Source organism: Labrus bergylta, chromosome 5, assembly GCF_963930695.1.
Source record: "Labrus bergylta chromosome 5, fLabBer1.1, whole genome shotgun sequence".
NCBI lineage: Eukaryota > Metazoa > Chordata > Actinopteri > Labriformes > Labridae > Labrus > Labrus bergylta.
Genome location: NC_089199.1, coordinates 14,275,432 through 14,289,646, shown reverse-complemented (window position 1 = coordinate 14,289,646; position 14,215 = coordinate 14,275,432). Strand labels below are relative to the sequence as shown.

The window sequence follows — 14,215 nt, the reverse complement described above, 5'->3', positions numbered from 1 at the left end:
AACCGCTCCTTTTGTGTCACTGACTTTGATTGCAGAGGTCTCATTAGCAAGCGGGGTCTGTTGTGTTCTGAGTCAATAGTGGCCCTCACTGGCCCTAATTAGGCCCTGGAAAACTGTTATTTGGCATAGGGGGAAGAGAATGGATTCACAAAACACACTCACTAACACACACACACTAATGCAGGAATGGAAGAGCTTTACATAAACCTTCTGCACTTCAATATCCAGGTCAACCTCCCCAAGCCAACTCCAGTGATGAAAAACGTCCGTAGGATATCAAAAGAACATCTTGTTCAGTAAACTCTCTGTCTCTCCCCCCCAGCACCAATCATCCATTTATCTTTCAATCAAAAGCTTCCAGAAAAAGAAAGACTGCCCACTTCAGCCAAAGCCAGAAGGAGGAGGGAGGGGTAAGTATTCAAACCCACGTTAATTGAAGTCTTCTATGATTGGCATATAAACATTTTGACAAAACACACTCACAGGCAACCGAGCTGAGTCACCCTGAGGAATTTGAGTTGAAGCTCTTGATGAGGGAGTCTGATAAAGCCTACAACAGCTTGAAAAAGCCAGTGTTTTTTATGATGTAGTTAAAGATGCAATAGACCAAGGAAAAAAGAAAATAAAAATATATAAGACTTACACCTGTTACACCATTTATAATATTTGTTATTATACTGCAGTTAGTTTTGAATGAGTAGGCCTACTCCGATTAGACAAGCACCGAGGCAGTCCATGACCACTGGTATAAAGATCAACATCACTGGGACTTTTCACAATCTGTATCACTCCGCCTCAGCCAGGTGTTCTGAATACAGTAAGTTTACATTAAACATGAGTTTTAATTGGTAACTCCCTGCATGATAGGTTAAAACAAACAGATTAATGTCCAAAAAACTGGTGTCTGGTCTGTGGTAACCATTGACACAAACAGTGAAGTCTTGCAATGGTGCAATACAATGTTTGAGTTGCTTGGTAACACGTCAGTCCCAGTTTAGATGTGGAACTAGTTATAATCAATTATAATCTGCTGCAATTACACATAGCAACGGTGTGCTATTCCTTGATAACAGACTGTTGTTAAGAAGAAATAAATGATACTCTGAGGAGCAGACGGTTGCTAGGGACGTGGCTCTGATAACAGACTCTGGGGGATCTGTTAACAAATCAATCCTCGGAAAGAAGTCCCGTTAATTTGATATTGGTCTGTTTACTATGAGAAAAGGAGACGATAACAGCAAAAGCAAAAGATTGTAAGCCACAAAAACTGCAAGAAATGACAGAAAAATCTATAAAACTGAAGACTGGCACATCAGGTTAAAAGGGAAAGCTGGGCCCTTAGCTGGCAATCTGATCAAAACAGAAGCTTAAACTTTCACTTATGTACTTTCCACAATGTAGCGAGTTACTGATACTATACGATTCTATGCTGCTATTTTGATGTTTTTTTATTTCTTGTTAACAGACTGAAACAAATGCCTACCTCAACATGTTAAAAAAGTTCAGGCTATTAAGGTTGGCACTAAGGTTTAACACCTTAGGAAACGTGCAAACACTTTCGAGTTAGAAAAGAGTGTTCTTCTTATTCTAACACCGATACATACTCAAAAATTAGCATTAACTGTCAACAGCTATCTTAAAATTAGCCTTGATTTTAAGTCTTAATTAAAGTACCTTCATAACTAAAAGTTGAGTTAACTTTGCTAGCCAGCTTAGCCACGGTATTGAGACTGTTTTGGTGATATTAAAATTCATTCCCAGCTGGTAGGAGGGGTGGTAAGGTAGAATATGGAAAAAACATGTATAACTTCCAAACAAAGATTATTTCTGAGGCACATTAGATATCATGCAGGTAACAGACAACATGGCAAAGTGGTTTTAAAAAGGGGAAGACCTCTTAATATCATGTTGCACAGCATGTCACAATACTTTTTTTTTATTTCATTGAAATTTCTGATTGTAATTTATGGCGCCATCTGGAACCTTGTCATATTGTGTTTTGTAGCAGTAGAGGACATGGGGACACTAAAGGACATGTTGATAAGGCACTTGTTGATAAAGTGTTTGTCTTTGTGTGCTGCTTTCATCAAGCGTTTCTTTATTCCAGAACTTTTTATCTGTTTAAACCACAGATCTAACCAGCTGACATTAAAATACAGCAACCAGCAATCCCAACCTATAACTGGATTTCAGTTTTCCATAGTTCAGAGTGTGAAGATCTCTCTTACATATAGCTTTTTTGTATTTATTACCTTTTGAATATCAGTGGTCTGAGACCGCCATTCAAATATTTTACACATTTTAATGTTTTATTTTTTTTTTACAAAGTTTGATGTCTGGGGAAAGTTTACATTTCTCTTTCGAACCAATCGGATTTCTAACATTAGTCTGTTACTTTGGTAAGAATATATTTCACCGATTGGAGATGGGAATGTTATGGTAACTTTAACATTCTGAAGGCATGTAGCATGACGAATAGGACAGTAGGAAGCAAGTGGTAGAAAAGGGGTGGATGATGGGATAAAGCAGGATAAACTGGCTTGCTGTATTTACATTATAACCTAGCCACCAACTCCAGCAGTGAGGGGGATGGAGCTCAACCTAAATACCATGAATTCAACCTGACATATTGCCGCACACATGGACACACTCTCCACTTATCCCCCTCTATGTACTGCTGTGAGCTGTGCGTGTGTGTGTGTGCGGGCTAGTGAATGTGTGTGAAGTCCTAAGGATTTGAATTATTCATAAAATGCAACCAGGCATGTGTAAAAGATTTTTCTCTTTGCCCATCATCTCCTCATATTTTGTGCTTGTGTGCATGTTTATCTGTTTGTTTGTTTGTTTGGTGTTGTTAACAACGGATATTGCAGGCAGCTAGATTGGGTGCATCTGTCTATTGTTAATTGTTTATTTAGATGCTGATATGCTAGAACTTGACATGTCCGTAACCTGTGGGGGAGGAGGAGCTCACACTCGCCTCAGACTCAACCACAAGATGCAGCTGACAGAAACATATCAGGGAGCATAGGAAGTAGGTCAGGAGGTTAGCTAGCTGAAGGTGAAGGCAGGCAATCATAAGGGAAAGGTGCAACTGCCAAATCAGCTTTCTGCGATGGTTATTGAGTAGGAAAGTCAGGATACACAAAGAGACCGTGTACAGAAGTACCATTACAGTCAGTCTGAGGTCATCCAAAATGGAAGTACCACATACAGTACAGAAGTTAGATGTTGTGATTTTTAAAATCTGCTCACTTCCTTAGCACAGGACACTGGGGGTCCTCACATTTCTATATGTTATTCATGGGGAGGTATCATCTGCTCTAATTGTGAGAGCTGCTAAAACTAATTCACACAGCTGGTGATTTAAAATTGTGTAGGTATAATATAGTTCTTGTTACTGTATTTTAATTGTGTTGATTTAAGAGTAAGCTGTAACTCTTATCCAGCCAAAGATACAGTATTTTCCCCTCATTTGTCTGTTTCAAGGTTTTTCAATGATTTTTCAACTGTTTTACTGACAGCAGGTATCACTTGTGTCTTTTGTTTGCAAAGGAAATGATAAATGGCCAAACGGATGAAGCCAAAAATTGTAAACATAGAGATGTAACATGGGGTGACATAACAGAACCCTCTGGATGAACTGCAGCTATGAGAACAAATGTAGAGGGCGAAGTGAGGGGGAAGGGCTCCCACAGCTGGGTTCAGGGCCTTAAGATCTGAGAACCGACCAGGCTGGGCTGGGATACTAAGATGGGATGGAGGAATGTCACACATGGTATCAATGAGCTGCCTGTGTGTTTACCAAAGTGGTGGCTGCATGAAAATGCTTTGGGTCATCGCCATTTTGGACAAATTACAAGCGCACTGCCCTCTGCCCCCACCGCTGTCTGCGAGTCCTCCAGGATGAGCTCAGTCTGGTTTGGAGCAAGAGTGCAAACACAAGCCTCGCCCCCAGCCACAGCCCCATTTCCTCCAACACCCACATCAGGGCTATAAATAAGCTGGAGGCCTGCCCTCTGAGATCAACCAGGGAACTACAAAAGCTCAAGTGGGCACCAGCACCTCATCACACATCACTCAACAGAAGTTGAAGTAAAGGTGGACTTAAAGTTGTGTCAACAGAGGTGCTGAAAGGGAGCCTGAGCAGTATGGAATCCAGCTTTCAAAGCTGTGTAAGGTATCCTATTGAGAGACTGTCCTTTAACTGGACAACAACAATTCAGGTCCCCGAAAGAAAGACAATGTCCAAGCTACACTGCTGTTTTTTCTGTTATTGACCAAGAGCTTTGACCTCAAAGTAGAGGTGTATAAAACACCTTTATTTAAGGGAATGTTTACCAACTGAAAACACAATAGATGAGACACTCAAAAATAATTCAAAGGTCTCCTTCACACACGCAAAGTCCAAAGAAAGTACTGGAGCACACAAATCACTTACAGCAAATGTATTAAGGTTCAAAGGACACCTTCCTCAGACTCAAACCTAGATAGAGACGCTCATTTGAAAACCAATTAGCTGCCTTGAGACTAAGGCTAACTCAAGAATTACTAAGAGAAACAAAACAATATTATCTAGACTGTTTTAGTTAGCATAGCCTTCATAGTTAACAAGCTAATATGTTAAAGGCAGAATGCGCTCCAGATTTTCACTTTTTATTGTGTTGTCAGTTTCTGGTCAAATAGGAATTGGTTAAAATAACCGATTTTTTTCATTCTCCATTTTATATGATTAGTAACCTAGCACTCGTAGGCCGTTCAATGTTATAATTACTATTAAAAGGCACCCATGCGTATGGCTAACACACTGCTTTGAGCAAAGTTTAGCAAGCTACCCTGAAAAATTGGCAATGCAAACATGTTGATGCTAAGCATGTAAAGTAAAGAACATCTTCATCCTCTTGCTTACATTACTAATTAGTGCAATTATAATTTTTTGCAGGTATTTACAGCTTCAGACAATCTTCATATTTTGTCCTTTAGAAAACATTTACATTTGTACTAATTTTCACAACAATCCATCAAAATTGTGTTAAGATATCTTACTCAAAGCTTTAATTGTCAAGCACATGATGACCTTAGATAAAATACAATGGATCATAAGTACCATGGATTAATCCTCTGGAAATCATTAAAAAATCTACGATTATTCACCAAATCTTTGATCAAATAATTCAGTAGATTAGAATGGCAGTTAGACCAATTCATAGAGATATGCTGCTAGAGCATTGCTAATTCTTCAATACTCTTTTACACTGTGGATGATCAGTTTTGGGTTAAGTTTGTTACACAAGTCTCATTTCTTAATCCTGGAATCTACCCATCTCTGTGCAGTAACAAGAGTCTGTTTTTTCCTGAATGTTACAAGTCAGGAAGAACAGATGTAATACAAAGCAGTCAGCAGTATGCCAAGACTGAAAAAAACACCTCCTGGAAGTCTGTGTCCACACAGATCAGAGAAGGTGATTCTTTTTGGTTTTTAAACCTCTAGAACTGATTCATCCAAAACTGTTGAAAATAATACAACTGGCAAGCTGCACAAAAAGCACCAGGTGGGTGTGCTGGATGAAGGATTTCAAAATGGCAACAGAGACTGCTGCAATGTCTGCTGGGAAAAAAAGTAGTTTAGTCTACTGAACATAATTTGTACTCACAATAATAAAACACTTTCTCAATCTTTTCACAGTTTCTCAAGGGTTGAGGATTTTCCTGCTATCCCAAATACTCCTGACTTTTGACATGATAAAGCTGCATTATATTTTTTAAATATTTAACAAAGGGAGGTTTATATGAGACAAAGAAAAACAATGTAGGAGTCTGTGTACTGTAAACCATTTTGAACAATGACGCCACTTGGCAAAACATTGAGTTTAACATGGACTCAGAGCTGGACATTTTGAAACAATGTGAGATAAATAACCAGCAGAAATGCAGCAGAAAATTAATGCTAAACAAGTTGAACCAGAGCACAAAAAAATGAAGGGTTAATGATAATTTGGTTCCAGTATTACTGGAGCCGCCTGCAGATAATGACACTATGATCTCCTTTTTAGATTTAAATGACACAAGGTGAAATCTGGCCAGTAATTAAACTGCAAAAAAATCAATCCAGGGAAAAGATATAGAAAGAGACTGTAAGGGGGGCGTTAGGGTCTATTTTGCCAACCTTTGGGCTGACCTGAGGGGTTCTCTTAACCCCTGTCACCTCCTCATCCTTCTCCACAAACAAGCAAGGAACACTAAAGGACTTTGTATTGGAAGAGAGTGAGGAGAAGGAAGCGAAAAAAAGTTTTCCCATTTGTCATGTAACAAAAAAGTCGACCAAGGCTGTTTTGTTTCAAGTATTTGTGATAAGCTCAGCTAACCAGCATGTCTTACACTTTAATAGACATAGGAATGCGGCATATCTTCTGGTCTTACATTCGAAGAAACGCAACATCTCAATGCTACAAACAAAGATGTTGAGGGACACATGCAAAACACATTCAATTTGCAGACAGTGTGTGAAGTCTTGTAACAGTAGAGCATATTCTTTTCATAGAAACTGAAACTGCACAAGCACAGGGTCTGCCCACATGAAGATGAGTGTGGAATAACCTCCACAGTACATGCAAAGATCATTTGCATGACAATGGTGTACAATATTCAGAATTGCATTCATAGATTTATTGGATGTGATACACCCACGTGGCTTTTGTTCAGGCGGAGGTCAGAAATACCTATTGTGTGTCCACTACAGCCCATGTGAGGAGATTTCTGCCACAGAGTGAAGGGCGAATGCCTGCTTGAGGGATTATAGTTACAATTAGGCTTATGTTAAGGTTATGGTTGGGTACTTTGTGTTAAGGATTAAAAGTTTGAAAATAATTCTAAATCACAGTTGCATGAGTCGTGATCTTTATGCTGATGTGACTGAGCATGTGTGTCGCTCTGCGCTGTCTGTAACGTACCTGAAAACAGAGTTTTCGGGCACGGTGACACTGGCCAACCGTACCGTGCCGTACTCAAGCACAATTGGCCCCCCGTTGTGCTATTCGCATAACGTCGTTATACAACACATGCATGCTTTATGTTATTATGAAGTGTGCTCAATTGACAAACAGGCGGACTCGATCGAGAGAGAGAGAGAGCGGTCACACTGGCCAAACGAAATGGACTTTAGGGTTGAAGCGTGCTAGGGCACGGTACGGATGGCCAGTGTGACTGCGCCCTTAAGGCTGGAAAAGGGGGTAGGGAATCTTTTTAGGGTTGTTAAATTGATCCCGGAAGAATGGATGTCAGTAACTATGTTTACATGATGATGATTACAAAGTGAAGTTATTTTTTTAGTCCAACTAAAACTGGACTTTTAAATACATTTTAACATGTTTCTCTGAATGAAATCAGTTTACTCTTGCATGTATGCACTTCCATTAGCCCCAAACTGTCATGGGAATTTTGCACAACAGCACAAAGAAAACAAGATGAAGATGTGAAATTGGTGAGTGCAGAGTGACAACCTACAAAATGTACAAAGCTAAAGTTGACTGCGTTTTCGCCATTTGACATAGTTATCAGCTGAAAAGGGGCATACTGTACCACTGCCTACCATAGCTTCAGTCAACTAATCGATTCACCTAGCAGCTTGTATACTAGGACAAGGACAGTAGTCCAATTAATTGGCCTAACCGAGCTAAAACCATAGCTCAACTTGACTGTGCATGTAAATGTACTGAGGGGCTTAAAGGGTTTGAATGAGTTTATTTGTTGTGTGGGTTCAACTATTTCATTCTGTAACTGGACTAAAAACTCAACAACTTCCATAACAAAAAAGGATTACGACTGTTGGAATAGTACATCTAATAAAGTCATTGATTTGTTCAACGTCCTGCAACACATTAAGCGATATAGACTTATTTGTGCATTCCACTCCTTCATTGTAGTACCAATACAACATAACATCTGTCAGAAAGCCATCCTATTTTAAAGTTCACTACTCAATATCCCAGATTTGATGGTGATATGAACAGCAATGAACTTACTAACTGAACTATTGTGAGATATTGATGCTAACAGGTTATTCGTGACTACTTTGTCATTAATGTTGGTAATACGCAGGCTGACCAAAGGTTCACTTCCTGTATCATATTGATCTGTTGAACCAGTGTTAAGTTTAATTCTGACAAATACTACTTTGTCTGTCTTACACACATTCTTACTAATGAAGACAAGGTGTATTTACAAATTATTAAGAGAGTATGATCTCTAAATCAGAGTGTTCCCTGACCAATGATTGTGAATGCTACTAGCACCAAGGAGTGACATTTGCCATGATTGGTCTATCAAGTGAATGGGTTCAGTAACTAAGTGTTTTTGACACTAAACTAAAGAAAGCTATGGTAACAGTATCAAAGCAAATGTTTTATTTGCACATGACTTACAATAACGTATGTTTTAGGCATGAGATCTATGGCTGTTATTATCAATATATTTTGATTGCTAACAATGGATTACATGGGTGTATGTGAGTGTGTCAAAGGGGTCCCTTACATTGATTAGTTACCTGTCATTTGATTCTCCTGAGCTCAGCTGAAGTATATTTAAGCTTGTTGTTTTGGTTTTTCACCCAACTGATTTACCTTTGGTTTACTCTCACTGCTTTACAGAGTTTTACAGAGCTCTATAAACCCATTTGACACTCAGATACAACGTATGTCCCCTCCTCATCTGCTTGATGCATTCATATACAACTGTTTGCAAAAAAAGTTTTCCATATACATAAAAGGTTATAATATGTCAGAGTAGCAACCACAACTGGTTTCGCTGCCCACCAATGATAACAAAAAAATCTGATATATTCCAAATTTTAAGATGAATGTCTGTTATCGTTTCTTTCAAGTATACTTTTCTTTTGTGTATCAAATGGTTGTTGTTGGTGGTACACAATGAAAATGTTACTGACTTGAGCAGTTGACTTGTTTGATAAAACTAAGGAAGAGTGTGCACTCTAAACACAACTTGACAACATTTCCACATGCAGCAAAAATAGTGACCCAAAAACTTGATTAGCATTTTGAAAAGATGGATGTTCTTGTTGGTGTTTTACCTCAACACTGCACTGTACGGACAGATACTGTATACTAACTTTAAAACAGTGAGGTCCTTAAAATGAAAATCTCTCTAGCCAATAGAATTCCTAATGTACACCAAAACAAAAAAAGTATTCTTAGTTTTAATAAGTAATTTTGAAATTTTAATCCTGTTGAACAGATTTTTTTTTCCAAATAAATGTAATACATCAGATTGTCCTGGCAGTACGACTTCCCCTTAAGCATTTGATCAAAGCTACGAATGGAAGCAACTGCCAGAGAGGCCTTTGCATTTTACTCAGCCTTCCTTTTCCAAAGATTTTAATCTTTTCTTTCTTCCGGCATTGATAGCCTTGTGTCAACAGCTGCCTGTTTAATAAATTGTGAATACACATGATATACCCTAACAAGTTTCTGTTCATATATTCTTTAAGAGGGTTTCCTGAGACTGTCTTCTATCTCCAGTCCTTAAATAGCCTTATCTTGATGGTGTATCTCAATCAGTGGGTAAAGACTGTAAAGTGGGTCACAGGGCTGGACTGCATATCCTCGCTACAGAGCACTTAGCAGTAAAAGACGTCAGCTTTTATAAGACTTCACCAGTGTTTTCAGATTATTAAAGATTATAGGGGACATTTAATTTCTGATTTGAATTGAACAAAGAAATTTGAAGGCATCTAATATTTATATACAATATCTGGAGCCAGGAGATTGTCAGGGTAACTTAACTTTTGGACTCTTCTCTGGTTGGCTTAAAGCTGTAGGTAGGTGAATGTAAACCTTTTACAATAGGTCTATGTAGTCAAAATGCTAAGCTAAGCTAACCAAACTGCTGACGGGCTACATACTGATCACAAATGACTGTGGTATCAATCTTCTTAACTAACTCTTGGCAAGAGGGTGGATGTTTATTTTGCTAAATGTCTAACCATTACTTTCAGGATCATAATACAGTATTTATTTCATGACAGAACAAGACAAATGGAGGAAGTGTTGTAAGTGTTTTCACAGATGGACAGAACTACTGTGGCCATTACAAAATAGAAACCTCCAGGACACTATGGTTTCAGATCTAGGTTAACGTACTTCTATTGACAATTGTTGTTATTAAGGCTTGTGTCAGTGGAATCTGTATCTCCAGAAGCGCAGCATTTCACATAACAATCAGTGTACTAATGTGATTGAATTTAACTTCGCCTCTGAGTTGTTTTTCTTGAGAGAAAAGCTGCTGACCAAAGTACTAGATTTTATATCTGCTCAGATATGCAGCCGTGGCTGGTTTTCAGAGTGTCATAGAAGCTATTTAGCCAGCAACTGACATTCTTTCGATAATGCTCTTATTTAAAACCACATATTCATAGCAGTTTTAAATATACTTGTCTCATGTTAAGTGCTTTTCCGCTTTTAAATCTTGCTAGCATGACAAACATTCAAGAGCAAAGAGGGATTGACAAAAGTACTCTCTTTTCCATATCCCCCTTCGATGTCAGTAAACAGCTTAGTGGAAACCTTTTGGCCATGTGGATGCCGTTGTAAAGGCAGTGTTGCATCAACAACAGCCAAATGCTGCGCCAGTTAAAGGACTTCCACCAAATGCTGCAGCAGAGGAGTCCACAGGGGGAGAGTGTCAGGAAGTGGAAGCACTGAATGGTGGGTTAATTAGGAGGAACTGTACCATCAAGTTAGGATGTGTTTTAAGTGAATCAGACAGGTACATTTCAGGCTTAGAAAACAGGGATTGGAGAAACAGGTATATTAGATATCAGATAGATACGACTTAATGCAAGTAAAGGGTTTGTTTTTAAAAGGGCAATTTTTTTTATTTTTGTGATGTTTTTAAGGTCTTTACCACCATTTTTGTATTGAAATTATCTCTTTTTGCATTACAGTACTTTCATGTAGTGGAACAATGCGAATTCTTTCATTAAGTTCTTTTTCCACTGGTCCCCCAATTAGTGGCGTCTTCTGAACAATTTGAGACTGTTAATGGAGGTCCCCTCTGGGAAACAAAGAGCAGTTTGGACCCAATTAAAGTCAGGGTTTGTTGGTGGCCTGAGGACTTTGCTCTGGCTACAGTACTAACATACAGTGAGAGAAAATCTTCAGAGGTTTGGAGAATGGAAAAAGAAGAGTGCAAGGCAAGAATGAAAACTTTACAAGTAACATATGTGGTTCAAGGGGGCTCTATGGATTAAAGAGGAAATTAAAGAGGTTACAAAAGCGATGTAGCCATGCTTGGGAGGAGGTAGCATGCTCTGTAGCTTCCTCTACAAGTTGCATGTTCAAGAAATAGGCGTGAGGATTACAATCTTATTTTCAGTTTCAAAGATTCATACGAGTCAACTGTTGACAATTTCTCTGTGTTTCATATGTTTCCTCAGTCAAGCACAGCTGCATCTCAGAAGCTTTTCCAGTAAAGCAAAGGATTGAAAATCTGATACACTGCACAGGGCTGACTCACCGTGTGAAGGCATGATTACTGACAGAGGGGAAAATTTCACGAAAACAATAACAGTGAGTTGAGGGAGAAACTGTCTGATGGCGTTATGATTTCTCTGCTTTTGCTGTTAGACTGAGGAGGAGGGTGAAACTGCAGGTGATTGTAGGCTATCTAAGTCTATCTTCAAGGTGGTCATTTACGTGGATTTTGCTCCCCAAGAACCTCACAACACTGGATTGCCAAGTCGATGAGACGACTTCAAAGGCAGAGGCAGAAACTTTTATAGCCTGACACATCTCCAAAACGCAGCTCAGTGGTTGAATTCAGTCATGCATGCAGAGTCTTACTGAATTTAATGAAATGTTAAATTTAGAACCCTGATTAGCTTTACAGCAACCATTCCATAATGGAAACAATTTCTTACCAGTGAAACACGACGAAACACCATAGACCATACATTCCCAAGATAAATGGTAGGCATTATGTGTCTTTTAAAAATAGAGTCCCTTCTTTTTTTTTTTTCACCTGTAAAGAATTCAACAAATCTGTGTGCAATCAGTCTTCTGTGATAACGCCCTTTTCCTTTTCTTACCAAACAGAGACGCGTGTGAGTGCAGACTGCGCAGCTTAATAGTTTCCAGAAGTTGTTCTAGTCTATGAAGGTATTCAGGGGGTCCTATAGCCCACACAGCTCACTGACTAATCAATCTGATACACAACAATGACACAGTGCAACACATGCCTGTTTATGGCAGCACTGAACATCTGAGCTTGCATGTGAGAGAGAAAACCATGACATAAATTGATATAGTGATGTAAAAAAAAAAAAAAAAAAAAAAAGTTTTATTCAGTCTAAGTGTGAAAGTCACTCTCCAACAACAAATAAGAAACTAGAGTTGTTCGTATCAGTTTTACCTTCCTGGTAGGCCTACTGATCGTAATGTAGGCTACAGATACATTACTCTCCCCTTTAGTATTACAGTGTTGTTTGTTTGTTTGTTTGTTTGTTTGTTTGTTTGTTTGGCTACATGATACAACCTGTTGATTTTTGATGAGGCTAAAATATTGTGGTATCAGCTCGTAGCATTGCCTGGCTTATAGCAGTTGTAAGATAGGCCAACTACATTTCAGGAAGTATCAGAGGATGACACTGCTACAGGTATCATATCTGATGGTATCAGACAGTGTAGTGGAAGAACTCTTAAAAAAAAAAAAAAAAGAAAACCACAAAAAAAAACACTTTCATTTCTCATCTGGGTGTAACTAATATGGTATTGTAAGATTGAGCAATGGCACTGCTGTCAACCCATCAAGCCACTACTTAAAATCCTATCAATATGAACTGATAAAACTACAGACCAATTAAAAAAAAAAAAAAAAAATGTAGGCTATATAACGCTGATATGTGTTAAGATAGGAAGCCAGGCATGGGTTTGCCTCTCTGTCACTGAAGCAATCAAAAACTATAGTAGTGTGAGAAATAAAAGCATCGATCTGCATACCGGGGCCTTTGCTACAGATCCATCACTGACTGTCAGTGGTGAATGTGAGATCAAGTGGGGGGGGTTGGGAGGGGGGTTGCTTGCGGAAATGTGCGATCACTGCTGTGACATTGCAATATTCACATGTGGCAGTGGGGGACAGAAACAAAAGAGCGCTTTAATTGTCTCATCCCCTCCACGTAGCTTCACTCAAACGAGCAGTGAGTCCTTCAAGGCGCAAGACTTCTCTACTTGCACGCAGATACAAAACATAGTAAGCCTTACGATAATCCCCATGACCACAGTTATAGTTATGAGCAATTTTTTTATTTTTATTTATTACTTATTTATGGGCGAATCAGTGTTGCTTACCATCAATAGCCCTCCCTGGAGCGATTACTTCCAAACTGTGCAACAATCCCAAGAAAAGCAATCCAGTTGCCAACATGTTGGCCGTGGCGCGCAACATTGTAGCCTATCTCAAAGAAAATTAGTCATCAATCGCCTCTTTAGTCCTGTCAAGCTGGAGGTTGCAGACAGGCGACGACGTGTAACCCACCGAGCCCGGGCTATGATGCTCCTCTGTGGAAATCCGCTTTCTGGGTGCGCAATGAAGCTGACAAGGATGCTGCTGTGTGTCCACTCGGGGGGGGGGAGGGGGGGGGGGGAATTTTCACAGACTGTCAAGGCAGGAAAAAAAAGCCGAGGCTTCTCCCAGCCCGGGGTTTCTTTAGGGGCTCCACGGATGCATGGACAGCCTTGCCACAAAGGCTGCTAGCAGGCTGAACCGAGCATCAAGCTAGCCCGGCGTGCAGTCGAGATGAAGGGGAGCTGGCGCCTCTGGTCGGGCAGTGCTCTGTCTTTTGTTCTCACAGTGTAGAAGCCGCAGGAGGGAATGAAGAAAGTGGATATAATGTTGCTCTCCTCCCCACCAGCACCACCACCACCGCCGCTGCTGCTGCTGCTGCTGCTGCTGGCTGCAGATTGAACCTGAAGCCTGCTGAGGCTCAGTCAGTCAGTCAGCTCTGAGTGACGTCGCAGCAGCAGCAGCTTGCGGGCCCTCCCCTCTGTCCCTCTCTCTCCCCCAGCACCCAACAACCCCCATAAGGACCCATCCACCTCCTCCCTCAGATCACACCCCTTCACCTGAGAACTTTCTGCAACAACGCTCTGTGTCGTGTGTCAGTCCCATTTCTTCTATATTTTTTTTTGTCATTTCGATTTAA

The 14,215-nt window shown here is 39.8% G+C and overlaps 1 protein-coding gene across 2 annotated transcripts in view; it reads right to left on the bottom strand.

Annotated features, from left to right (window-relative positions):
- Positions 1-13,950, bottom strand: part of LOC109992516 (low-density lipoprotein receptor-related protein 1) — an 88,902-nt gene extending 74,952 nt beyond the window's left edge. The window contains exon 1 of one of the 2 annotated variants that reach the window (XM_020645158.3): positions 13,362-13,950. In XM_020645158.3, coding sequence (XP_020500814.1) covers positions 13,362-13,458 — 97 coding nt within the window. In that variant the 5' untranslated portion in view covers positions 13,459-13,950. The remainder of the gene's footprint in view (positions 1-13,361) is intronic. The other variant, XM_065954921.1, reaches the window with a different exon arrangement.
- Positions 13,951-14,215: the final 265 nt, after the last annotated feature.